The following is a 26,246-nucleotide window of genomic DNA, read 5'->3' on the forward strand; positions in this document are numbered from 1 at the left end:
GGGCCGTTGGCGGCGGGGAGCGCGGCCCCTCCCGGCAGCGCCGTTGCCGGTGTCGGCCTTCGCCGTGTGGTGACTCGCGGCAGCGATCCCGTAGCTGAACTCTTCGTCGTTTTCTTTTAAAATCTTCCCGCTTCGGGGCAGCGAGGTGGCGGTCAGGAGAGCGGGGCTAGCTGGGCTTCACATTCCGAGGCCGGGTTGGGTGCTTACGAGAGGGATAGCTGAAGGAAGTGGCTCACCGTGCAAGTCTTTCTGCATCTTACAGAGTCGGGTTTTGTTTAACAGGAGTAATGACAGATATTCAAAGAGACGCTCGATAAATTATTTTTAGGATAGGATCCCACCATGCTTCTGTCCCATCCCGGCCTGCTGTTTGGTTTGTGGCCCGGTGTTGCTTTTTTGAAATGGAGTTCAGGTGCTTTTCTTCAGATAGTGAAGGGGGGAGGGAAGAAAAAACATATTAGCGGAAGGAAAGGTAGGTTTGTGAACTGTTGCTTAAAAGAAAGGAGAATATTTCATGTGTTGCCATGTCTGAAGATGCTTTATTGGAAGAGGACATTTGGGAGTACAAATCCATTAGGAAGCAAAAGCATCAGAGTAATTCAGAGAGCATCTCTACACCTGTGCAGAAAGTAAGTGATGGCAAGTGCAGGCCAAAAAGAAAGAGAAATAGAAATAAAAAAAAATCTGTAGAAAAAACTGATACGCTTCAGAAAACTGAGCAGAGATCAGGGCCAAATCAGGATGCAGATCAATGTAAAGATGACAGTAGTGTGCACTCCCAGGAAAGTGTGAGTAGCCTGGCGGAACAGAGCTCACAAAATGCAAAGCCTGTTCATGATGGATACTGTCCGAGCTGCCAGATGCCTTTCTCTTTGCTATTGGTCCAGACACCTCGATGGCACGTTGCTGAATGTTTGGATACTCCAGGATCCATTGAAAAAGGTATGAATAGATGAAGAAAAAAGCCTTCAGAGAAAAGTTAAAGGCTTCTCACATAATGTTGCTGTAAACCTTGGTTTTCATATTTAGTTCAAAATCTGAGATGGTAGTTGGTATGATTTTTAGAATGTTATTACTGATCATTTATCAGTATTATTTTCATATGAGATTTTTGGTTCTTTGTGAAGAACATGGAAATCTGACATGAAAATCTCATCAGAATCTAATCCCAAAACTTTGTAGAGTAGTGATAGAGATTCATGGTTGTTTATCAAGCTCCAGTTTTAGTAGTTTATTGAAGAAATTGAAGGTGCATGTTTACAATTTTAAAATAATGGAACCTGTTTCAATTACTAAGTCAGTGTCAGCAAAACCCCTCCTTCAGTTAAGAGGCTGCTATTTTTGACACTGAATTTCTTTCTCCTTAGTTATAAATTTTATTATCCTGTATCCATGTTGCTGTGTGATTTGTCCGGTTGTCTATGGACAGTTGGAAGCTGAAATCAGTCCGTTATGCTAATTTACTTGAAATGTTAGCCCCTGGTCCTGTATGCTTTAGAAATTTTATACAGAATTATACATGAACATTCCTGTATCATAAGATAACACAGTTTTGTTTTGAGTTCTGTACAAGAGGAATAAAACTGACTCATTCCAGTTGCTAGTTTCATGTGGGGAAATACCATGTCTGAATAGATCCAGGTATCCAACTTACGTTCTTAATACACCTCACAACTTTTGAAAAACAGAACGTATGCAGTCAGGAAACTTGAGTAAAGGCTGTTTTACGTAACACAGTCACTTTCCCTTTTATATCTATGTAACTTTCCTTGAACTTTCTTCTTCAGAACAATGAAATGCGAGTCCTTTAATCCTGATTTTGGCAGTGGTTTTAACTTAAGGCAGATGTGTTAACACCTCATTTCCATCTCTTACTCCCATAATTAACAGATGAAAAATCCTTCTGATTGATTTATGCATTTGCCTTAAAATCCTCAAAAGTTAGGCTAGCAAACTCTCAACAAAAAAGGCTGAGGGAACAGCCACAGATTTTTTGCTGGCATCTCAATCCTGAATACTTTTTTTCACATAAGTAAATACATGACTTTTTTTTTTTTTTTTTTTTTAATTTAATGTGTAACCCAGCAGACAATTTGAAATGGAATTTCGGGTGGATTTAGAACCGAGATTTGGTTTATTTTGAAACATGTCTACTGGCCTTTTCTGGTGCTACTGCTCTGAGCTCATTGCTTGCATGTGAGGCAATTCTAAACTAGAAGCTATACGATTACATTAGCACAGCATTGAAACAGGGTTAAGTACTCTTGCTGTTAGGGGGCTGTATTAATTCAGGCATAGTGCTGTATTAGCAGCAGCTGTTTGGTTTTAGGTTGGAAGCATTCTCATTTCTAGCCAGCTCAGGGCAGGAGGTCTTGGCGGCTTTAAAATTACTTTTTACTTGTGCCTTCTGTCCTTCAGTAGCTGCATTTATAAGAAAAAGCTTTTAAACTGTGTGTCACATGTGATTTTTATTTTAATAATTATGCCAACTATATTTGCAAAGATATTAATATTACTTCTCTGTTTAACTCTTTTCATAGAGTGTCCTGATGGTTTACTGTGCACTTCCACCATTCCATCCCACTACAAGCGTTATAGCCATTTTCTACTTGCAGCAAGCAGGGCAGGAGATTATCTTGTGAACTCTTCCGCAAACACTTTGGAGAGGAAGATGACATATTCTACTGCTGCAAAGCCCAGCTGTTCCCCAAGTCATGTAGAGGAAATCTCACAGAATGAGAAACCATCTAATAATGTAAAAAATGTCCCAAATGATGACTGTACATTGATGGTACAGAGTTCACCACAAATGAAGTCTCTAAATATAATCAGTGAAACTCCTTCCTCTTTTACAGATGTTCAAAAGCCTCAACAGACATTTCAGCTTACACAGAGCACAGATAATAGTTGTAAATTTGAATTTTATGACTTTGCATCCTCTCAAGAAAGTAGAACAGGAGAAGATCTGTGTAGTCAGAAAGATACAAATCAGCCAAGTCTACTACAGTCAAAAGTGGACTTTAGTGACTGTGAAATTTCTTATTCTCCATTGAGTACTTTTGAGGAAAGTGAAGAGGAACCTGAGGAAGAGGAGAAGAAAGTAAAAATATCACAAAATAAATTATTCAAAGTCTGGAACTTTGAAGATGAAGAATCTAATTCTGTGGTGTTTAAAACACTTGATGGACTTCTCTTACAGCAGAAGCCTCAGTATGAGCATACCAAAATGGGAAATTTAATAATTAAAAAAAACCACTGTGAGGAAGTAAATACATTGAACCATCTAGATCATTGCGTAAAAACTGTTTCTCAGAGTCACACGAACAGCAAGTTCTGTAATTCAACATGTGTAGATAATCAGCATCAGCAAGAGGTGCTAGCCAGTGGATCCTCTTTTCCTTCTAATTGCGAGGAGGTTGAACAGCCAGAATTGATCTCCTCTGCTGCTAAAGCAGGTAACACAGAGTCAGAAGATACTGGTGCTTGGGATTCTGCATACGTGGGTTTTACTGAGACATCAGCACTGCTAGTCAGAGAAGAAGCTGGGTCTCTTCTGACACAGAATGGTAATGTTTTGAGGGACCCAAGTAACATTTTAACTAATACAGATAAAATGACTGCCAATGCAATTGAAAAAACAACTTGCCAGGAGAGTTTGCAGTCAGTAATAGAGAAGGAAGGAAATCTTGATACAGCTGCTGTGTGCTTTCCCAGCCCCATCTGTAAAACAGTACCGTCTCTTTCTTTAGCAAGTATGAATGCCAAATCCAGTTCTGCCAAAGAACTAAAACAAATGGACATTGGTGTTTTCTTTGGTTTAAAACCCAAAGTAAAAGAGGAAAGCAAAGGAGAGACATGTTTGAGTGAGGGAAAGCAGATATCAAGTTCAGTAACTCCCAATGGAAAGAGGCCCAGACAGCAAAAAAGGAAAGCTGAAGGGTCTGTGGAAGATGTAGAAGCAGGTATAGAAAGTTCAAGTAAAAATGGAGCCTCTGCAGATATAAGTTCTGGTGGCCAACGAAGGTGGAGAAAAAAAATTAAAGAATTATCTACTACAGGTGAAGGAACAAGAAAAAAACACTGCCCTTTCTACAAGAAAATACCAGGTGAGAGATAACTCTTGCTTTTTGTGGAGGTTAACTGATTTTGGCTTGAGTGTTGTATTTTTTTCCTAATTTTAGGTTTCAGTATTCTTCACTCTTGATAACCATTTAGACTCCAGCTCATAATGAATTTTCTTTCCTCCATCTAAGTTGATAAAATCTTGTGTAGGTGCAGATCTCCAAAAGAAGGTGATTGCAGAACCAGAGTCAGCAATGGCTGAAAATAGTTAGTGAAATAGTTATCTCAGGAAAATTATTTCAAGGACTGACTTCTGAATGTTTTTGACAGAGCAGAAAACATAAGCAGTATTGAAAGACGGATCTACTTTCTTAAATGATTTTGAATATATCCCTTGTTAATATCTACTCCTAATTCCTGAATTTAGTCTTTTACATTGCTTCAGTTGTGCCTGAAAATAGAGCTGTCAATAGCAATTATTTCCTTACACTAAGTTAAAAGAATTGAGTTTAATTTTGCATTTGAAATTCAATAATATGAGAAATATGATTTACTACAACTGTGAAAACAAAAATATGAAAACCAAGCAGAAGAGTTTAGTTAAGGAAACAGCCAAGATTTTCTCAGAATCTCCTCAAGCAATTACATAAATTACAGGATGATGGATCAGCGGCTTAAAAAGCTTCAGATCCTCACAGTTCTGTTTACCACTAAAGGACTGTCTTAGTCTTAGATAGGTATTTGAGGAAGCCAAATAGAAATATATTAGTGATCCTAAGTGCCAAGCTGCTGCTTGAAGACTGACCTGTAAGTCTTTGTGGGGCTACACCAGTATCACGGGTTCCATGGGCTTAGAGAATTTTCCATATATAATAAATTTGAAGAGCAGACTAGCAGACTCCTATGCCTACAATGGAATTTTAAAGTTGCTTTGTTGTTATCTTTATTATCTTTGTTCTGAATTTTGTTACTACATTTGAAGTATATTTGACTGTGTTTTTCCTTGTTGCTAATGATATATATCCCCGTGGCCTAGTATAATTCAGCCTCCCTGAAGTTTTGAGTCTGGTACCTCTCAAACACTTGGGGATTTTTTGGTTTGTGATTTTTAATTAGCAGACTGCTATGGTTTTTTGGAGTTGCAAATACTTGAAGTTCTAGCCTCAAGTAAGCGGAACTATTTCTAGTTCTCCTAGAAGATCTGGGAAATTTCCATAACATAAAATGAAAAATATTTGAGTGCCACCAGGTGAATTAGTTCTATGGACTATTTGGTGGTTTTAAGAAACTGTAACCCGATATGAAAAGACCATTTGTTGGTATGTTTGCATTTAAAAAAAAAAAACCTGCATTTGCAGAGAGAAGGGTATCTTCTATACAGCTGTCTTTATGCAACATCTTTATACAAACAGTACTTCACTGAAAGCATACAATGACAAATTGGTCACGTTTCATCTCAGCAGATATATTCGAAGACCCTAGCTTGCTTGCTTGATAATTATATGGTAGCACATTTTAAGAGGAATATTAAATGTAGAATAATTGAAAAAATGTGGTTTGATCGCAAAATGCATTTTGTTAAGCTGTGTTTATCTGTTTTATTTTGTGTTAAGATGTTGGTATTAGGTTTTAACCTATGTGAACTTTCAAAAATACCAGCTGAATGCAGATAAATGTGTTTTATTTGCTTAACCAGTTGGCATCTGTGTAAGATGGCAGCTGAACAACAGATATTTGGGAGGCCTGTGAAAGTATTTGTGTGTGGATACTTTGTTAAATTTTTATTTTAATAAGTGAAAATCTTTTTTGTGACTGTTGACTCATGCGCAAACCATGCTCATCTTTAAATGGCTCCTTCAACTGTATGCAGTGTAACTGTATTCCCTTTTAATTTGGAAGAAAGAAAAAAGAACAAAAGGAAAATTTAATTAGAAACTAGTTCTGAACTATGCATGTTTACTGGCTGGCTTCTCTTCCCTTTTTGCTGCAGGAACTGGTTTTACAGTTGATGCCTTCCAGTATGGAGAAATTGAAGGCTGCACAGCTTATTTCCTTACTCATTTTCACTCTGATCACTATTGTGGGCTAACAAAAAACTTCATGTTTCCAGTCTACTGTAATAAGGTAAGGTTTTCCAAGATTACTAGATATTATCAAATCCATACGCAACTATAATCACTTCTGTACTCATGAAAGTAGATAGAAGATCAGAGGTTCCATTGTTGGGTCAGTTAGGCACAGTGGAGATGTGCAGGGGAATCTGGATTTCTCTTGTAAGAAATTCTTACCCTGATTTGACTGATGAAGAAGATTAGTGAAACTTCCCTGTCTAGATACCATGAAAAAATTCAGGTTTAAAAGGATCTCTAGAGGTCATATACACCCATCTCCTGTGCAATGCGGGTCTAACTTCACAGTTAGATCAGATTGCAGAGAGCCTTTGTCAGTCAAATTTTGAAAATAGGACAGATTCCACTACGTCTCCTTGCAACCTGTTGCAGTGCTTACCCACTCTGAAATTTTTTCCTAATATACAATTGAAATGTCCCTTTTTGCAACTTGAGATTGTAGCTTGTTCTTTTTGTGTGCATCATGGAGAAGAACCTGGCTCCGTCTTCTCTATAACTCTATTCAAGTGATGGAAGTATGAAATTAGATTCCGCTTAAGCCATCTCTTTTCCACATCAAGTAAATGGAGTTGTTTTAGCCTGGTCCTGTGTGTCCTGTGCTTCAGGCTGCTGAATGGCCAAGACTGCCATTAGCTATCATATGTCCAACCAACTCGTCTTTACTCATAATATGGTAGGGCACCTTGCCTAATCAACCCATCCAGAACCTGCATCAAAAAACTATTTCTGATTTACTCTGAAAGTCTCCTGGAATGCTTGTGTCCCGTGTTGCCTTTCCAGCAGATGTTGGGGTGACTGCAGTCCTCCATGATAAGATCCAGGGCCTCTCACCTAGAAAATTTTTCAGTTGTTTAAAGAAGGCTTTGCCCACCGCCTCTTCTAGACTTGGCAGTCTGTAACAGATGTTATTCTCGCTTGTTTGCCTCCTCTGTGATTCCAATCCATAACCTGTTGACAGCCTTTTAAAAGTTTGCTTTTTTAAGACAGCTTTTTTTCAGTTTGCTTTTTGAGAGGTGAACTGCTACTGAAAGGCTTGATTATACCCAGGATCTCATAGTTTCTCTCTAAGCCAGACAGCCAGTTTATTTTAGAAACAAAGGCTTTTTTTAGATTTTGTTCCTATTCCATATTAAATCCTTTCCCTGTTACAGATAACTGGCAATCTGGTGAAGAGCAAACTTCGAGTCAAAGAGCAGTACGTCCACGTGCTGCCAATGGACACAGAATGTATAGTGAATGGGATCAAAGTGATGTTGCTCGATGCCAATCAGTATGTATCATTGCATTTGCTGTGGAATATTTGTATGTATAGAATATTAAAGATAAATAGCTGTACAGATACAATTTATGTTTTCATGATTTTTAGGTTTCAGTGGATCTGAAAAAATAAAAGGGTAAAAATACTTCAGATACCTGAGTTGTCTTAGTAACATGCATTTTCACTTCAGAAGTGAATTAGGCATGTAGGAGCCTAAATTTCTTGCAAGTAGTTAGCTTTTGAAATAGGCGAGTTATTTTTGAAAATGAAACTTAGGCTTTTTTGATAATTTTAGTTTAACTTTATTTTGTGTGCTTGTAATGAGTACCTAGTGTTAACCACACATAGCTCCATAATTTTTAAGCTTGTTGAGAGGTTGAATGATTTTTCTAGTGGTCTGGACACTTTAGTTTTTGATGTCTAGTTGGGAACACCCTACATTTGATTATCAGTTTTGTTAGGTTTCTGTAGCTTCAACTGAAGATAGTGAAATCTTCAGCTAAAGACAAATGTGGTACTTTGGATCCCGGGAGAGACAAAACCTAGCCAACATTTTGAAAATTGAACTTTAAAGAAAAGCCTGTTGAAATGTGCAACAAGACTTCTGCTGGATTCGGTGATAAAGGGTGAGATTTTTTGTCCAACATTACACTGGCACTGTGTGGTAATGCTGGATTTAAAGTTCAGTAGCACCTGACTTCCAGCCCTGTGCTCTTGCCGTTCTGCCTCTTGGTACCTTATTTGGCTATGGGCTAGAGGAAAAGTCCTTTCCATGAAGTATATATTGAAACGCAGCACTGTGTCACAGCTGGTTTGAATATTACTTATCACAGGATTTGTTTATAGTTGGAGAGATAAGATTCCATGAAGTCCTTTGAGAACCCTTTCTGGGAATGAAGGAAGCCTTCTTGCTTATGTAATTTGGACACTTGTCATTTTTCCTGTTTGTGTCTCTGATCCTCTGCTTCAATTTAAAAGGCATATAAACCTCAGGTACGAAGTTCAACTTCTTGCAGAGTTCACCAATTCTGTCATTTTAGCTCTGATTCACGCCAGTTTTTCCTTTTTTGAGATTTCATTTACCCTTTACAGATGATTCATGTCCAAAATAGTCCCACTCTGGTTTTCCAGTCTGAGCTCTTGCCCTTCAGACAGCTTTGGCGAGGAACTGCAGAAGGCGCAATGGATTTGCTGTGGCCAATAAGAGCATTGTATTTATAACCAAGGAATTCTGGATGGAGGATAATGTTTAAAATCTGCAAATAGAATTTAAAAGGAAATGCTTCAGTAAGTCCTGCAGGAATGAAGATGCATCTGCAATAATACAATGCTGTTGCTCCTGAATAAGAACACTGCTTCTCTTTGGTGTGCTGTTTCCCCTTTGAATCAAGTAGTAGAACCTCAGAGATTGCAACTAAGGCAGCATCTTTGTCATACCTAGAAGACGGAGCATCCCCAAAAGGCAGTTAATGCTTGATTACTTTACTGTTGGTGTGGTTTTTTTCCTTCTCTCCATCTCAGCTGAGAACTCAAGTCTAGCTTGTCCATGGCCATAAGATTAGCTTCAGAATTGCTTTAGAAATCAGGAATTTCTAGCTAAATTAGGCTGCATAGTAGCTGTGATTTAAAATGCTGTTCTGCACACCTTCCTGCTACTGAAGGGTGGTGTATCTCTTAAGGCAGTTTATCAGTATAGAGAGCTAACATAATTTGTATGGGTTTTTTTGTTTGTTTGTTTCAGTTGTCCAGGTGCCACAATGATCCTTTTCTATCTACCGAGCGGAACTGTTATTCTGCACACAGGAGACTTCAGGGCCGATCCTTCTATGGAGCGCTACCCTGCTTTGATTGGTCAACAAGTCCACACCCTTTACCTTGATACCACGTAAGCTGTGTTTAATTTTTTTTTTTTTTTCAGTGTAACCCTCTTTTCAGTTTAGTAAGACTTTATATGAACCAAAGAAATGTAAGTATAAATGACACTACTGTTTTAACACTTGTTAGCTGTACTTAGTGTTGAATAAAATCAGATATTTATTGAAAGTCCATGTATGTCTAGCTTGTTCATCTGTTATGCTGTTACATGAGAGAATAAAAGCGGGTCGTGGAAAAGATGCTAAAGTATTTGCTGAGATGACCTTATTATTTATAAGTGGTATTAAATTCTGGGTGTCAAAATTAATACATTGAGTGTTCAGCTCTAAAACAAGAGGTTCATGAAACACTAGTTTTATGTGGATTCAGCTCTGTTATGAAAAGGGGTGTGGGGGAATTCAAAGAGTGAAAGAATGCCAAATGGTTATATCAGTTGTCCAGGTTTTCATTAGACCTTTCTCTGACTCATGTATATAAAATTGTTTTTCTGTGTATGATGACTAATGCCCAGCTGCAGTCTTTTATTTCTGTTCCATATGTTTCTGCGAATGAATAATGCCTTATGTTATGGTTTGTGTGCATGGCAAAAAATAGACATAAGGATGTAATTAGTACACGATACAAATATCTAGCTTGAAAGAGCAGTTGGTATTTATAGAGAAAAAACTGCAGAATTGAGTGTCAGTATCAGACAAGTGAATACTTGTAAAGAAAAGACTGATATACTCAATGTAAATTTTATTGCAACAATTTCATCTGGGCACTTCAGTGGTTTCTAATAAATAGATTTCAAGTAGACTGAAATTATATATAAGAATAACATCTTTTTCATTACTTTGTTATTGCATGCATGCAGTTTTGAGGGCCTTCTTGGTAAATTCAGATGTCTTCCATCTTGTGTAATGAAGTGTGTATCTTGTTTCCATGCCCCAGATACTGTAGTCCTGAATACACTTTTCCTTCTCAACAAGAGGTTATCCAGTTTGCTGTCAATACTGCCTTTGAGACAGTGACTTTAAACCCGCGTACTCTAGTTGTCTGTGGCACCTATTCCATTGGAAAAGAAAAAGTTTTTTTAGGTATGTAAAAAAAGTGTACTGGATCAAATAATAAATATCTAAATCAGTGTTAAAAGACCTTTTTCTTGAAGATATAAAGGGTCACTCAGTGTTGATGGTTAGATATTGTGTAAAGAAATTAAGTATATTTAATAATCCTACTGCTAGTTTTTTAGTTTTCTAATCAATAAGTTTTAACTTTCTGAAAGAAATATTTTTCTGCCATGTTTACAACCCCCCCAAATATACAGAAGGCCAATTTGGATACTAAATGAATGAACCTGATTGTGGTGAGAAAATTGCTCATGGCAATTAAAAAAACATAAATGAGGTCTTTATGACACTTTTGGTGTTAATAATTTCACGTTGTCAAGAAACAGCAAAGGGATATGATTGTTCTTAAACTTCTGTTTTGCTAAGTTTTTCCTTCCAGGGTTATATTACGTATTTTCCTAAATATTTATAGTAATCAGTTTTAATGAAATCAATTTTAACAAAGCATTCTCCAAACCAAAACACATCTTTTCTGACTTCATGAAAATCTTGTGTGCTATGCTTCACTCGGTTACAGCATTAGGAACCAACATGATTGCCCAAATGTATACTCTAGAGCAGGCAGCTGTGTATATTTGTGCTTTTGAGTATATTTAAAGTCGTCAATACAAGACTTACTTTCACTGAAGTTTAGTCTGTCTTTAATGTGAGCTGTTTGTCACATATTTCAAAAAATGCACGTTTCTGGCATCTTTGAAATAAATACCAGTTCACCTTGGTAACATTCTGCTAAAGAAATATGACTTGGAACTTATCAAAGTACTTCTATTCTCCTCTTTCCAGTTGTCATACACAGTTCTGCTGCTAAAATGTAGGAGCCCGAGTTTTTTAACAGCCATTGCAAGTTTCTCTTCTTAATTTCAGAATATGAAACACTGTATCCTGTTGAATATGGATTTTTTTTCAACAGTAAAAATGATCCAGTGCAATAATTAGGAATATCTCCAAAACAAGCAAAAAATGAACTCTTATAATTTTCTTTATCTGATTTCTTCCCAATTAATCTTAAAGCAATTGCTGAAGTTCTGGGCTCAAAAGCAAGTATGTCTCGCGATAAGTACAAAACACTGCAGTGCTTGGAGTCAGCAGCTGTTAATTCCCTCATCAGTGTGGACTGGGATAGTACTTTGCTTCACGTTCTTCCCATGATGCAAATTAATTTTAAGGTAAGTTCAGAAAATATACTCTGTTAATTAACCTGCTGGCTAATCTTACTGTTGGCTCCTCCCAACCCGTGTTGTGTTTGGCGCTTTTTAACCTCTTGTCAGATCATATTTATTTAGTAAAGTTTTGACATGTAGCAATACATTGAAAATGAAATGCAATTAAACATTAATATCTGTCTCCAAACATGATGCACAGAAAGTGTAATTTCACTTCAATGCGGTGCTTCTACAAGATAAGATGAGGTTTGTTCAAAGGCTTGCTCTTTGCAGGCCTTTTTGAAGTAGATTTATGTAATGACTGCAGGATCTGTCCTATTAGCAAATAATATATTGTGACATGGAGTCCCTGTTTTTCAGCCTGTCTTTTACCTGGTATGATGTAGGAAAAGACTAAAAGGATTTTCTGCCTGTGGGTCTCTCAGTTTTGAGGCAGCCTGTGAACATGGCCAGCTTCCAGTCTGGTGTTTGACAAAAAAAGAATAGGGTTCTCCACGTTCCTTTCAGTTCAGTTTCCATGTATTTATAATCATATTTTCATCTTTTAAAAGAATATTCTCTCTCCTTCTGTGCTGAAGATTTACATGGGGATATGGATATTTGAAAGTCAATGAAAACTCACACAGTGAGTGAATTGAAGGACACCTCATATATACACATACTTTAGTTTTTCCACACACAATCTTCTCTACTGTTTGTAGCAAAAGCAAGTAAAACAGTTTATTTTAAGACATTGTTTCATCTAAGTTGACTTCAAATGCTCATTTCAGTTGAGATTTGAGACAGAGTTTTTGTGGGAATTTCTTAATTAGGAAAGGTGACTAATTCCTGGGGGGAACGAAAGTTTTTCTAAATAGACCACAGAATACAGAACGGCATTAAGGCAAAGCTGCCGGCTCTAGATTAAAGGTAGCCTGGAAGAAAGAGAAAAACAGTGGTCGCCTATGCCTTATGGACTTGGATTCATTTTCCTGCTTTGCTTCAGGCCTGCTGTGCCATCTCAAGCAAATCCTTTAGAGCAAGATGGTATTTGGCTGCAGGACCAGTCAAGGTCAGAGTTGACCTAAAAAGGAGAAAAAGAGGGTATACGATCTGGATAGGAGCTGCAGGAGATGGAACTTAATGTCTTAATGTTTTAACGTTGTTCTATAATCTTTTCCATGGTGGGGCAGAAAATGAGTAATGGAAATGTGTATGGATTTATTTTTAATGTGTTGTGTTGTCTTAAACAGTAATGTATTTTAATTTCTTCTGCAGATTTTTGGGTCGTTATGTGGTTCTGCTGTCATGTGTCCCAGTGTGTACGGAGTACTCGCGTAGTTGGACTTTTTCAGGCAGAGGGTGTGATTATACCGCAAGGATGTCTAGACAGCCTTACTTCTCAGAGAGAGGCAGCTGTATCATGTGCAGGGTCTCATCTCTGAGAAAGGAAGGTTCTAGACAAATCTACAGCATGCTAGAAGGGATGCCTGGACCCTGGAAAGTGCCAGGAAAGATTAAAGGCACAGTGATCTAGTGGACCAGTGTCCTGGTGTAACAGCCATGGCCCTCTGCACTGGGGCTTTGACTTCACGTGTGAAGTTGTTGGAATGTGGTCTCACACTGTCATTAGTAATTTTGTGTCCATGTAAGCTGGCCATGCTAGGTAGACTTCCAGAGTGCTAAACGTCCGATGATGCCAGTAGCTAGATGAATGCCCAGGTGGAATGTAGTATCAGTCAAATGTGGAGAATGTTAAATGCTTAAAGATGCGTTCATATGACCATTTATGTTATTTCAGCTCCAGCAGCATTAGTAAACATGATCTCAGAAAAGACAATATTTTTAAGAATAAATTATCTGATCACTTGTAATTTCATTCTAGTTAAAGAATGATGAATGATATCAACCTGGTTTTGCAGACCATGAAATGTTGATGTCATCATCTCCAGTTGCATGGTTTTGTCTTGTGCTGGATTATACGGGTTTTATCCTGAATTACTGGCTCATTACTAGGAAAGCCAGAATTTTTTAGTGATCCTCATCACTAAATGCCAATGCCTTCATTATCTTCTGAGTCTCTCCTACCTCTTCTGTTTTATTTGATCCCTAGCCCTACTCAAGAACGCAATCCCGCTTCTTAATTTGGGCTAGTTCCCTGCTTGTGTAGTGTCAGCTGGGAACCTACAAATCCATGAAATCCTTATGGGAGTGTTCTCGGTCCAAAGCTCAGATTCAGTCCTTATTTAGTAAATGGAGTACATCTGTGATCTTGTACATCAGTTGTCTTTTTAGTAGAATGCAAATAGCCAAACCCTGATGGTATATTATAGTATCTCCTAGAAGCCCCAGTTTTATACCTTTTTTTTCCCTGTTACACTCTTTACTAATAGAAAAAACCCAAACCTGTCTGTGCTCCAGGCTTGATATTTCTAAGAACCATATGCATGATTCTTCTGCCTTTTATTATTGAAAAACTTCTCTGGTCTGTTTCTAGGTAAAGAACAAAAAAAAGCTGCAGAAGCTACGTGTGCTTACCACAGCTGAAGCCTAGTTTGCGGTAACTGTTGGTAAAACTGTACCTGCCCAAGGAAAGCTTCCATGTTTCCATAGCTGACTGTTCCCAAGCCTAAATCTGGATGCCCACTTTCCTTTCTACCCCGAATAGAAAGGAGATGCGTTCATGGTTTTGAGATGCTCCTGCATATACTTCCTTGTTCACAGACTTTCTGCTGTGATCAGGGGCTTTTTTTTCCCCTGATCATGGAGTCTCCAGGTTACTGGAAAATGTTATAATTTTTTTAATAAAATTGGTATTTTTTTGAATGCATATTCAGGAATTTTGCAAGTATTTTTGCAGTCTCTCTGTTGTGAATATTTTTGCCTTTTGGTGGCATTGTCCAGCTGTTTAATTCCAGTTTTGGAGCTATCTGAAATCTGGTTTTCTCCACGTTGATTTTCAGGAGTAATATCAAGCATGTTTTTTCATTTTGGAGTCAGCTGTTTTATTATTTGTGAACAACTAGCTTAGCTGTTCATGTATGATTTATAAACACTGTATTGATTCAGCAGAGAACGTCATTCACCTAAAAGCCACAGGCACTTAGAAAAGTACAGAAACCTCTCTCTGTCTTTCCCCTAGTTACCAGAGTTTAAAGACTAATGTTGTTACCTTCTGCCTAGAACTGAAGTAAACAAAAATAAATAGTGACCATAATTGTGTTAAATCCACTGTGAAAAAAGGTGGATCAGTGAATGTTTTCTTGACAGGTTGAAAGACGATTTTTGTAAACCCACAGGATCCTCAGAATATGTGCTATACCCTACATGTTCACTTGGCTAAAGACTTGGTGACAATCGTGTATGATGCATTTCCCTTTTCTGCTTGAGCTGTCTTGTGTCAAGATGCGCGCATTTCTATACGCATGCAGCCACACTGAGGGAAACTGTGCTACCTGGCTTGAATGTTTCCATCACTTTTTATTTTCAAACATGTATTTGAATATTGAATTCTGGGCAGTTTTCTATCGCTGCATTAGGAGTTGTGTCACTGTCCCGAAAATCTGTTGAAGAAACAAGTCAAATTTGAGAAGAAATCATATCTTTTCTGCTTTATAAATTCATATGGATAGTCTTGATCTGTAGTTAGGATGAAAGCAGTCCTGGTCATAATATTGAATACCTGGCCAGGTATCACTAGACTTTGGTGTATTTTATCCAGGCCTTATGACTGCCCCTTGAAAAGAACCAATACTTGAAATGAGTGTTTGGCTAAGATGCGTGAAGTCTGAAGGGTAAAACTAGAAAGAACGAGCCATAGGGGATCAGAGGCAGCGAAAATACAGTGGCAGAGGGATAAGCTTTTTGTGGTGGTGTATAACTGTTGGATTGGGTGGGGTTCTTTTTGTTCATTTGTTTTTTCTCCTGTGTATAGCTCTGGCTTTCTTGAGAAGTTTGTTTATTAGGAGTTGGTATCAAACTTTCTTCGGGTGCTGCCTGGGTCAAAAGTGAGATGACATGCTGTAGATTCATGTTCTGGATATTCTTAACGGATAACATTTACATAAATTTAAAAAACTAAAAAATATTAGTTTTATATGTGTGATTTTTTTTAATTAAAATATTTATAAAAATAAAACATGAATTGCTGCAATATTGCAAGCGGATTTGATATATGAAAAGGAAAGTTATAAAAAAAAAAAAAGTGGTACTTCACTGCAATACTTGGTTTTACTCCAGTAAAATACAGTGATTGCTGTATGTACTGATGAATAGCTGTTCTTGAATAAGCCAAATGAGTTTAAGCGGTGTTAGGGCTGATTGTAAATTAACTATTTAATCATGTTTGAGTCTTCTCCTACCTTATGGAATCTGTTTGCGTGTAGTGCTGACTTCAGCGACACTGTAGATAACAGGCTGTCAAGGTGATTGAAGGAGGTTGATTTAGCAATGAAATCTATTTTTTATTTTAAAAGGATGAAGGTTTAGAACAGTGTTGGCTAAAGCAATAAAAGAAGAAATTGGAATGTGTATTTAAAGTGGACTTGTTATGAATAAACACTGTAGTAATTTGTTGTGTGGAGAGAGGCCATCTTTTCTAAAATGCATGCATGGTTCTTTTGCAACAAACAATTTTTTAATGGTCAAAAATTGAGCCTTCTGCCATTTGAATATGCAGTGGAAGATTTCCAGAGAACTGGGGTCTTCAGGTCTGTCCACCTCTTATGTTGCTTAGCTCAGTAATGTCTTGTACTAGCATTGAGGTGAGATTTTCAAAAGTGCCTGTGATTGAAATACACAAATAATTTTTTATGAGATTGAAATTGCATCCTTAATGTGAATGTTGTGCACTTGATTTATAACAAAATTTGAAAGCAGATTAGCATTGGTTAATATAATAATCATTGTATTTGAAGTACTGTATTTAGATTTCATTAGAGCAAGGGGAGCAAATATGTGAAACTATGTTAATCTTCCCAAAATGCAGTGTGAAGGAGAATTAGACTGCTACAGTTATATCTTTAATCTAGTGAGGACTGAACATTTGCAGTGTATTAAGAGTCATGGCAGCTAGCCATAATTCCTGTTGCTGAATGAAACGTGTGTTGTGGTAGGTTTTTTTTGTTGTTCTTTCATGTGCCTAGTTTGATGGATTCTGTATGTTGCTACTGGACATTGTACTGAAGGTGCTATTAAATGTGGCAGTGTCACAGGCAGCTTTCCGCTTCCCTGCTTAATAATTTTCAAGTGTCTGACAGGTTAGTGTTCTATCACAGCTTATCTATCCCCCTCTCCCCACCTTTTTTTAATCAGTCTTTGTTTTGTATTCCTCTTCCTGCTGCTGACATAAAGTTCATGATTTTGAGTTCTATAATCTTGTGGGGCTTTCAAATGGAGAATGTGCCTTTAAGATTTTATACAGGACACATGAAATTGATTTCCTATTTTTGGTTTGAAATAATACTGCCTTCACTTTATCCAGGAATAGGATTGTACATTCCTTATACTTCCCTCTCATCCTTTTCCCTACCCTAGCTTAAACAGCACTGAAGGCTAACTTAGCCAACTTGGAAACTTTTTCAAGTTAATTTTTTTGAGAGTGAAGAGATGAGAGGTGGTTTCCTTCCTATCATGAATGGAGATGTGGTAACACATGGTTTAGTGCTCAGAGCAATACTTAACTCATGCATTGGCTTGCTGCGATTTTTTGGGTAGCTTGGTTAATTAACTCTGAGCGCTTCTGGGCATTAGCACATGTCAGGATCTCAGTGGCACTTTAAATTAAACAGATGATTTTGCACTGAAGCAGGCTTTCACCATCTTTTATCACCACTCAGCTGCAAGAGTGCTGACCTCCAGCTGAGAGGAGGAAGTGAATGACTTGGTGAGCAAGATCTACAGGAAGATGTGATTATTCCTTATGTGTTCTGATCTGTAATGCATAGCTGTTAACATGTGCTTATTCAGATGAAGCAATTGAGATCCTAAGGTACAAGGTGCTCTGCAAATGTGAATATGTATCATTAACAATTTCAAGGCAGATGGTATTTAAAGTAAAAATATCAAAAAATGAAAATAAAATTTAGTCTGAAGTCTCTCCATCATGAAATCTCCAACCTTTAGACTAATGAGCTATTTAATGGGATTAAGTATATGCTATATTCTTTTCACAGGGCTTGCAAGATCACTTGAATAAGTTTTCTGAGAATTTTGATCAAGTTCTAGCTTTCAAACCTACTGGGTGGACCTACTCTGATTCATGCCTTTCTCTGGTGGATATCAAACCTCAGACAAGAGGAAAGATCACCATATATGGTATAAGAGTGGTAAAGATTCAGTGCATTTAATTTTGTGTGGATGCTTTTCATATTTTTTTTTTAGGAAACTCCTACTGTTCTTTGTAACCAATGCTTTTTCCGATAACTCGTTGAGAAACTGAACAGATGGTCTCTCCAGGAGAGATCTGTGAACTTGAGTAATTGAGAAGACTGTAAATGCAGATTTTTATATACATTTTGCTCCTGTCCTCCTTGTGCCAGTAAAGGCTTTTATCTGATACAGGTAGAGACTTCAAGCGTGAAGTCTTGGCCTGACTGATGCTGGTGGTAGTGCAGTTCCAGAACCGAGATTTAATTCTATACCTTACTCATTTGTGAGAGACTGTGGGTCTTCCTCTTCCTCTCAGTTCTTATTGGTGGAATGTTGAGTTGAATCTCTTAACATTCATTTAACCAAATGCTTGGTGTTGTGCAGTTTGCACTGATGAATGACTTGGTAACTTAACGCAAGGTAATTTTTCCAGAAGGAAAATCTGGGTTTTCATTTTACCTTAGCTATAAACTTTAGATCTCGAATATGAATTTAAAAAAATATTATCTGAAGTATTTCTTAGCTGGAAGGCTTGCAAAATTATTTTGGCAAGAAGCTAAGTAGACTGACAGATAGCTGTGATTTGTTTCATTTCAGGGATTCCTTACAGTGAACACAGCAGTTACCTGGAGATGAAGCGTTTTGTTCAATGGTTGAAGCCACAGAAAATCATCCCCACTGTAAATGTTGGTGACTGGAGAGCCAGAAGCTTGATGGAGAAGCATTTTAGAGACTGGATGATTGAGGGCAGTAGGCATAAATAGATATAAGAAAGAATGTATATTTCAAAGGAGATAGGCTGGAGTGGGAATTGTGAGTTCCTGTGAGTTTTATTTAACTCCTTTTTCCACGGAGCTCTCTTTAGGAAGGACAAAGCTGCCATTCTCCTGAGAAAGCTGAATTTGGAAAAAAAAAAAAAAAAAGGCACCTTGCTTCCTCATGTACCTACTACTTATTTTTCCCATAACTTTTTTGCAAATGCATATTTCAGGTTATTTTTATCTTACTCCTTTTTCCCCATTCTTAATTTTCCTCAGATTATGGAGATGCTCAGATGCATAATGCTGGGGAAGAAACCACCTCCGGGTTAATAATTTCTGAAAAGAAGTTATTGTAATAAATGAGACAATATTAAGCTTATGTCACATGCGGTCAATTCAGGCTTCAGAGAAGCTCGTTTCATGCGGCAGAACTGGCTATTGTGACTTAAGTCTTGTAAACAAAATTTACCTTGTGAGAGAGGATTGGCTCGGGCTCTTGCAGCATACATACTTCGGAGAATGATTTTTATAAAAGACACTGCTACCTACATTCTGCTCAAGGTTTTCTGATTTTTTTTTTTTTTTTAAAAATAAAGAACCTACATGAAGCCTGTGTGTTCTTTCTGAGCAAAATGCATTTCTTCTCAGTACGGTAGTTGCTAATCTGAGAAACCTGTCTGTAGTATCTTTGGTGAATGTTCTGTATATGTTAATTGTATAACATTGCTGCTGCGTCGTGGTAGTGCAAACTCTCAGCATATGGTTAAAGCACAGAAGTGGTTCTTCTCCACGTAGTCCCCTACAATGCTTTTGGGTTTGCAGGGCAGTATGTACAGGGTTGTTACTTGAACTCCGGAAAAACAAGAAAGGCAAATATTAGTCCTGGTAGCAGAAAGGTAAGTTTCATTTTGCATTTTTTCCCCTGAATCCTACCAGATTATCAGTGCTGCTCTTTCTGTATCTGCTGGGTATTTATGATACTGAAATATGTGGTTGCATGCAGGCACACTAGTATAATGTTAAGCACTAAAATAAAAACCGTTCCAAACTTCCAGGACTTACAAAAGTTGCATCATGCATAAAGAATCACCCCCCAACCCCCCAGAACAGCTCATCTGAAAACTTCAATGCCATTTTTTTTGTTGGGAAAACATTTCTTTAATGATCAGTGTAAGTATACACAGATCCTTGTCTTTGAGTGACGAGCTCTGTAATGTGAAGTCACTTTATTTCTGTCTTCTGAGAGAAATAACTGTGTGAAACTCTTATGGAAAAAAGTTCTTGTACTGATTCACAATTCTTTCAGTACATTCACTGAAATATGGCATTGTTTTTATTTTACATAATGCATTATGATAGCTCTCATCGCAAGAACTAGTAACTGTCTTGGATTGGCATGCTCAGTCCTAGGATTCCCCTCCTCATTGGAGTAGGTGTGTGAAAAAGGATCTTTTACAGCCCTTGTGAATACTGAACCTTAATTAATGCCTTGTACAAGTCAGAGCAAATTTGAGGATTCTGTCTGGCAGGCAAATGCTTCTAGCAGTTGAATCGTTAAGGAATTGTGCATGGGGTTTTTTGGCCTCCGGAGTCTTTTTCCTGACTAATTCCCAAGTATGCGGGGCTGGAGTAAGCACCCCAAAGTCAAAATCTTAATCACAACTCTGACATCCTCTTGCTTCAATAGTTGCGTTTTCAAGAATGAATATTCCTACGGGGGGGGGGGCTCATCATGCTGATGCTGTTACAGATTTGCGATTCCATGAGTTAGCCTGCGTGCAAGTGGTAACACGGGACCCAAAAAGTCTGGCTTTCAGTGCGGCTGGTGGGTGCGAGCCACCTGTTGCCTCTCTGTGGCTCTTTACTTCTGCTCTCAGTTTCTACCCTGTTACTCAGAATGAAGGGTTGGGGTTTTTTTCTTTCAAAAGCAAACTTATTTCTGAAACTAACCACAAAAATGATGTATTTTGGAAGACGCTGACGTTGGCATCTGCTGGACTGACCCAGTTAATCCGGCCCTGATTTGGAACAGATGGCGATAGGCTCACTCCAGTCAGCAAAGCAGGATGGCTTTTGTGCTGGGTTCCTTTTTTTGTCTCTCTGTGCCGGGGTCTGTTTCCAGTTGCCTGCTCTGCTGTAGGTATTCCTGCGTCAGCCCGCTGGTTGCTTTCATTCCTCCCTCTTTCTGGTTTGTATTTGCGCTTCTACTAGCTGTTTTTTGTGGGTAGACTCGAATTCTGCAGCATTTCATCCACCTTCATGTTAGGAGATCTCCATGTTACCCAGTTACTTGGCCTCCTTCGTATGGAAAAAAGTCTTTCAGAATCCAAACTCGGGAAGAAGTTATTATTTTTGTTCTCATTATTGTAAAGGAAGGAGATTAATAACGGGATTAGATTGCTTAGATTGCCAAAAAGGACATATAAGCAGATGTGGAAAACCATTTAAATAAACAAGAATTTTGTGGGAAGATTTATAGCAGGACCTTTCCTCTTTCCTTGTCTAGGTTGTTCCAAGGGACGGCTCTCTGATCACAGCAAGTTAAGTCCTTTGGGGAGCACAGACCTATGATAAAGCTGATTTCAGCATTACTGCGCACGTGTAATTAATTAGGGAGTGGCTCCACTCACGAAGGAGCAAATGTTTTTTTCAGTCTTCTGGCAGTGTTGGCATCCTAGATGCATGAGTGAAAGCATTCGTTATTTTGGTTTAGAGTGTTGGCTCTAACTACAGCGAATCTACCACTTTTACAAAGTCAATAGACTGGGATTTTTGGTCTCTGTGTTAAAGGAAGACTAGACCAGAGTCCCCTGAACAGTGAGGTGGATGAGTCAGTCTGTGTCCTTACCTTCACACCAAACGAGTGTCACGTGTTGATATAAATAGTATCAGATTTTACTAAAGCAAGACGGGCCTGTGAACATCCCGGAGGCTCTTCCAGTTTGTCTAGTGCTGACAGACTCAGGGCAGAAGGCAAAGCAAACGAACGGGGCAGCTCTAACACTTGCTTGATCAGCGCCCAGAATGGTTTTCAAAGCCAACCACTCTAAAGAATCACTTTGTATTTCCCATCAGGACTCCTGCTCTGATTACATATCGCCCCAATAGGCAGATAAATGAGCTAAAAGCGACACTGTTGGAAAAGGGTAGAGGGAAGGGAACGGGGGGAGGAGGAAAGCAGCTCACTCGCTGTGCTGACTCAGGCGATGGGTTTCAGGCTGGCTGTGATAAATGCAAGCGGCTACCTGCACCCGTGCCCCATGGTGGTCACTGAGGAGGCTTCTGGGAAGGCAAGTCTGAAGACATTGCAGAAAAAAAAAGCATAAGGACAATAAAGGGAACTTCAAGGTGCTGGGTATCTTTCTAAACCTTGACGTGAAAACGATTGATAGTAACTTGGAGTGGAGAAAGGAACTGAGATGTCATTGGGATGGTTAAAGCATTTCTCTTATCTGATCAAACCTGTCTACTCATATGTGCTTAGTAAAGGCTATTAAGATAAATTGCTGTTTAAGTTTGTTTTTTAAGATAGCGTGACTTCGGATACATCCTTCAAGCAATTTGGGATTGATTTTTACTGAGACTGTGTTTTGAATTTGAAGACTGCTTAGGGGGATTACGTGGGAGACTTGTTACCATGTCAGGCTAAAGGTGCAGTTATTGCCTTGATGTGTTTTCTGTGTCTATTGAATGATTTTTGGTGAGTTTTCTTTGGCAGGGGATGAAAAGCAGGTGAGTTTTGAGAACAAGAGAATGCAGCCCAAGCTTTCCCATCCCCCCTTGGCTACAGAAAACCAGCTGCTTCTCATTTCAGAATAAAAAAAAAAAAAAAAGCATCTCTTTCGAGGGTGGGGCACAGGCTGCTCTATGTCTTTAGGATTTATAGTGAAATGATGCAATTTGAAATTGTATTTGATACCTGCCATTCCAACTCAACTGTGTTTGCAAAACACTCAGTATTTGTAAAAGACACAGTATTAGTATCTAGGGGGAAATATGACAGGGATGAATGAAATTCACAGGAATCACTGAAAGTTTACCAGTACAAATTTAGAAATTGGAGCTCTTAAGTTTCGCATGTTGGTTCAGATTACAAATGTGCATTTGGAGTGCTGAATTTAATGCTCTCCTCAGAAGTGCATAGAAAAGCTAGAAGGAGCTTACAGCCCCCTAACAGAAATAAAGGGACAAGACAGGCTGTCACTGTTTGCAAATAAGAAAAACAGGACAGAAGAGCTAGCTGCCTTCCCACCGAATCTAACCCAGCTCTACCTGCTGTCTGTGGGCACGAGTTTCAGTGGAGGAGCTGTAGCTTGCAAAGGCAGAGCCCTGCACCGCCTGGATGCCTCCTCTGTTTCCCCTTTCTACTTTGAACCTTTACCCACTGTTGTACAATGGCACCTTGTTATCGAATCTTCAGCAAATACTTTGGCAGGGAAGAGGCTTTTCCACTCTGTCACATCTGCTCTGGTATCTCAGAGCAGATAGATAGGGACTTGTTTGCACCAGTTTCCAGTAAGTACTTACATAAACCAAACAGTTTTTAAAACCTCTAAGCTTTCCCATTTAGCATTTGAATTTAACTTTATTCACCTTTCCTTCTGTACGTTGTATTGGTTGTTAAGGATGGAAGAGGAAAAAAATTCACCATCTCAGGGAAAAAGATACGAGCAGTGCACCCAAGGAAAAGGTGATACAAGGACACAAATGCAAGCAAGGGTGACTTTGGAGCTGAGTTCAGCGAGATCAGGGCTGACTGTGAGGTTCTGCAGGTACTGACTCCTGCTGCCTCCCACCCCTCCCAGCTGCCCACTGCCTTCCTCCATGCAGGGAGTCACTGATTTCAGTGAACTCTGTTGTGAGAAGCAAAATTTATTTTTTCTGATCACTCCAGTCATTTGCCAGCTCCTAGCAGAGACCTCCCCAAATGCAGCGCTGCTGGCAGAGGGATCTAACCCACTGTTCAGCTCTTGCTTTGGAGAAGAGATGGATTGAGGCATTTTTCCCAGCAGGGCTTCCTCAATCAGAGAAAGACAGGTTGGATTTCACTTGTTACTGAAGCTGTGTTATTTGCTTGGCTTTCTGCCCTGCTCTTGGTCGCATCTATTGCCTGAACGGGGGAGGTAAAGCTGAAATTTGGTTCTTTGTGCTGCTACCCAGCGACCGCCTGAGGAACTGAGCTCTGCAGCACAGCAGGAGCCTGGTTTTCCTCTACCAAGCACCTTCATGGTCACTCACAGCACAGCTCATTCCTCCCAGCTCTTCCGCAGGGACAGTGTCGGCGGGGCCCACGGCCGGGCAGAGGAGAGCGGCATCCCACGGCATCGCTGGGACAGGGACCGACAGCCCCGGGGAGGGCTGAGATGGGGTCCTGGGCCATGGGGGACACCCTGGGGGGGGCTGGGCAGGGCTGTTATGGACTATTGGTGCCCTCAGGGCCCTGACAAACATTTCCAGCAGCATGTGAAGGATCCTGGTTTTCTGCCATATAACAACAAAGTATTCCCACTGTGGAGCCCTCTGTCTTTGACAAAGCAGCAGCAGTGACAAAGGGAGAGGGACAAGCACGGCAGGACAGTGGTACGCTTAGTGATGGCTTGTTAGGTGATGACTAACTACCAAACTGCCCCAAGAGATTGATGGGGTGGGGGGAGCAGGAATGCTGTCCCCTGCGCTCGTTTGGCAAATGATGACTCACGATGCTGGAAAAGCCGGGCTAAGGACAGCAGGGTGGGAGGCGAGCAGGGCATCGCTCTGTGGAGCTGCTGACAGCCGGAGCTGGGGGTCCACAGCCTCCCTGTAGCGATGCCCACACCAGCACCACCTGCAGGACCCCCCCCCCTGCCCCGGAGTTACTTGGAGGATGTTTGTCCTGCCTCTCCTGCCCTGATGGCATTTCTAAACCTCCTTGCCGAGCACCATGTGCTGACAGCATCCTGGCGATGTCCCACCTGGAGGAGCAGGGCAGGAACCTGCCGTGAACTTGCCCTGCTCCAGAGAGGCCGGCACTTCGAGCTCTGGCAGCCGCTCTTGGGTCTGTGGTCTCTGTGGGGGCCCTGGATGGGGCAGCGCAGGAAATCCAATGGCCCATGTTAACCTGGTTTCCACACCAAACACAACCAAAGGGACAGCTGCCATCCACTCAGCTCTTTTCACTGCCTGATTCGTACCACTTCGGTCAGATACAACTTGCGAGGAGCTGCCAGTGATGCGCTCTCACCCGTGAATGAAACCAAAAACTCTGCGAAAGAACCGGGGGACACCATCAGGCTCATAAAACACCTCATCCACCAAGCGATTCAAATCAAGTCATTTCCTTCTGTTGACAACTCACTTCTTTCTTCCTTTTTTCTCTCTCCTTGTTAATCCTTGGAGGAGTACTAATTTCGACTGGAGATCCTCACGTGCAAATCTGAGTCTGAGCCAAAGGCGGACAGAAAAGGCAGTGAAGGGCTCCGTGTGCATCTGTAATAAATATGATAGTGGCAGAGCGTGCTGGAGCGAATGAAGAATTGAGAGGGTTGCACACTGCACCAGCCATGAAATGTGATGCTTAATCAATTAGGGAATTACACAGTGAGAGAAGTGAATGATCAGTGACTTCAGTCAAAGCCAGCAGGTGTTTGGGCTCTCATGTCCCAGTTTGGTGCCTTCCAGTTTGCTCCGAACAAGCAGCCTGATTCCTATGCCTGCTGGGGGCAGCAGATATCTTACCTTTGTCTGCTGCAGATTTGGCCGCGGCCCCAGCCGGTTCGTCAGGAAGCACCAGGAACAAACATGACCAGGCAAAGGTGAGCAGGAGCCCATCATGCAGGATGATGGCTCAGATCATGCCCCCAGGTACACCTCGAAGCGGCTACTTTTCTTTACTTTACCCTTCTTGGATGTTACAACACAGTGCCGCAGCCCCTGGGGACGAGGCAGCACGTGGGTCCCCTGAGGGGAGAAGAGCAGTGACCCCAACCTCCTGCAGGCTGGGTATGTTGTGTGACATTATCCTCCCGTCTCCCTGCTGCAATGCCAAAACACCCCTGCGCTATTCCCACCCTCGCGACCGTCAGCATCAGCAGCGAGTGCCATTTGCAGGACTTAAACAAGACAAATACAAATGGATGGAAACTCCCCGGGTGCCAGGACCATGGAGCGGTGGATGTTTCATCATGGTGCCAGAAAGACCGGACACATATTTGCTCCGAGTTATTTCAGTGCTTTAGCTGACCTTGAAGAGCAGGTACTACTGCCGCTTGTCTGAGGCTAGGGAATAACCTTAAGCTGATTCTTGTTTTTTGTTTTCAGCAAATATAATAAAAATGTATTTCCAGCACAGAACTCCAGTTTTACTGTCTTTGACTTGACTTTTTTCCTACCTCCAGTACCTCTTGCTGTTTATAGGTATTACTCATGACTCAGTTTTCCTTCTTCTCTGTTCTCCCCCCAGCTACCTTTCCGCTACGGGGGATTTCTCAGAAACGTGCCAGAATTCACCTTTATTCTTAGAAATAGGAGCACAAGGACATTTGCTTGGAAGCAAAATGACG

At 40.0% G+C, this 26,246-nt stretch overlaps 1 protein-coding gene across 2 annotated transcripts; it reads left to right on the plus strand.

The window, feature by feature from the left end:
- The first annotated feature begins 26 nt into the window (after nt 1-26).
- On the plus strand, nt 27-19,330 carry DCLRE1A (DNA cross-link repair 1A). Of its 2 annotated transcripts, none has more exons than XM_050899382.1 (9): nt 27-942; nt 2,541-4,106; nt 6,053-6,186; nt 7,343-7,461; nt 9,191-9,334; nt 10,258-10,403; nt 11,448-11,602; nt 17,752-17,893; nt 18,545-19,330. In XM_050899382.1, exons 1-9 carry the CDS (start codon nt 525-527, stop codon nt 18,709-18,711), a joined length of 2,991 nt encoding a protein of 996 aa, XP_050755339.1. In that variant the 5' UTR covers nt 27-524; the 3' UTR covers nt 18,712-19,330. The 2 variants fall into 2 exon arrangements, with proteins under 2 accessions (XP_050755339.1, XP_050755340.1); XM_050899383.1 differs by having other exon boundaries at nt 17,752-17,904; nt 18,545-18,649.
- Nucleotides 19,331-26,246: the final 6,916 nt, after the last annotated feature.

Source organism: Gymnogyps californianus, chromosome 6, assembly GCF_018139145.2.
Source record: "Gymnogyps californianus isolate 813 chromosome 6, ASM1813914v2, whole genome shotgun sequence".
Lineage (NCBI taxonomy): Eukaryota > Metazoa > Chordata > Aves > Accipitriformes > Cathartidae > Gymnogyps > Gymnogyps californianus.

Excerpts from the sequence above, each read along its gene's own strand:
- DCLRE1A (XM_050899382.1), top strand. The coding sequence starts at position 525 with ATGTCTGAAGATGCTTTATTGGAAGAGGACATTTGGGAGTACAAATCC. Across the intron at positions 4,107-6,052 it reads TTTCTACAAGAAAATACCAG|GAACTGGTTTTACAGTTGAT; the intron begins GTGAGAGATAAC and ends TTTTTGCTGCAG. Across the intron at positions 6,187-7,342 it reads TTCCAGTCTACTGTAATAAG|ATAACTGGCAATCTGGTGAA; the intron begins GTAAGGTTTTCC and ends TCCCTGTTACAG.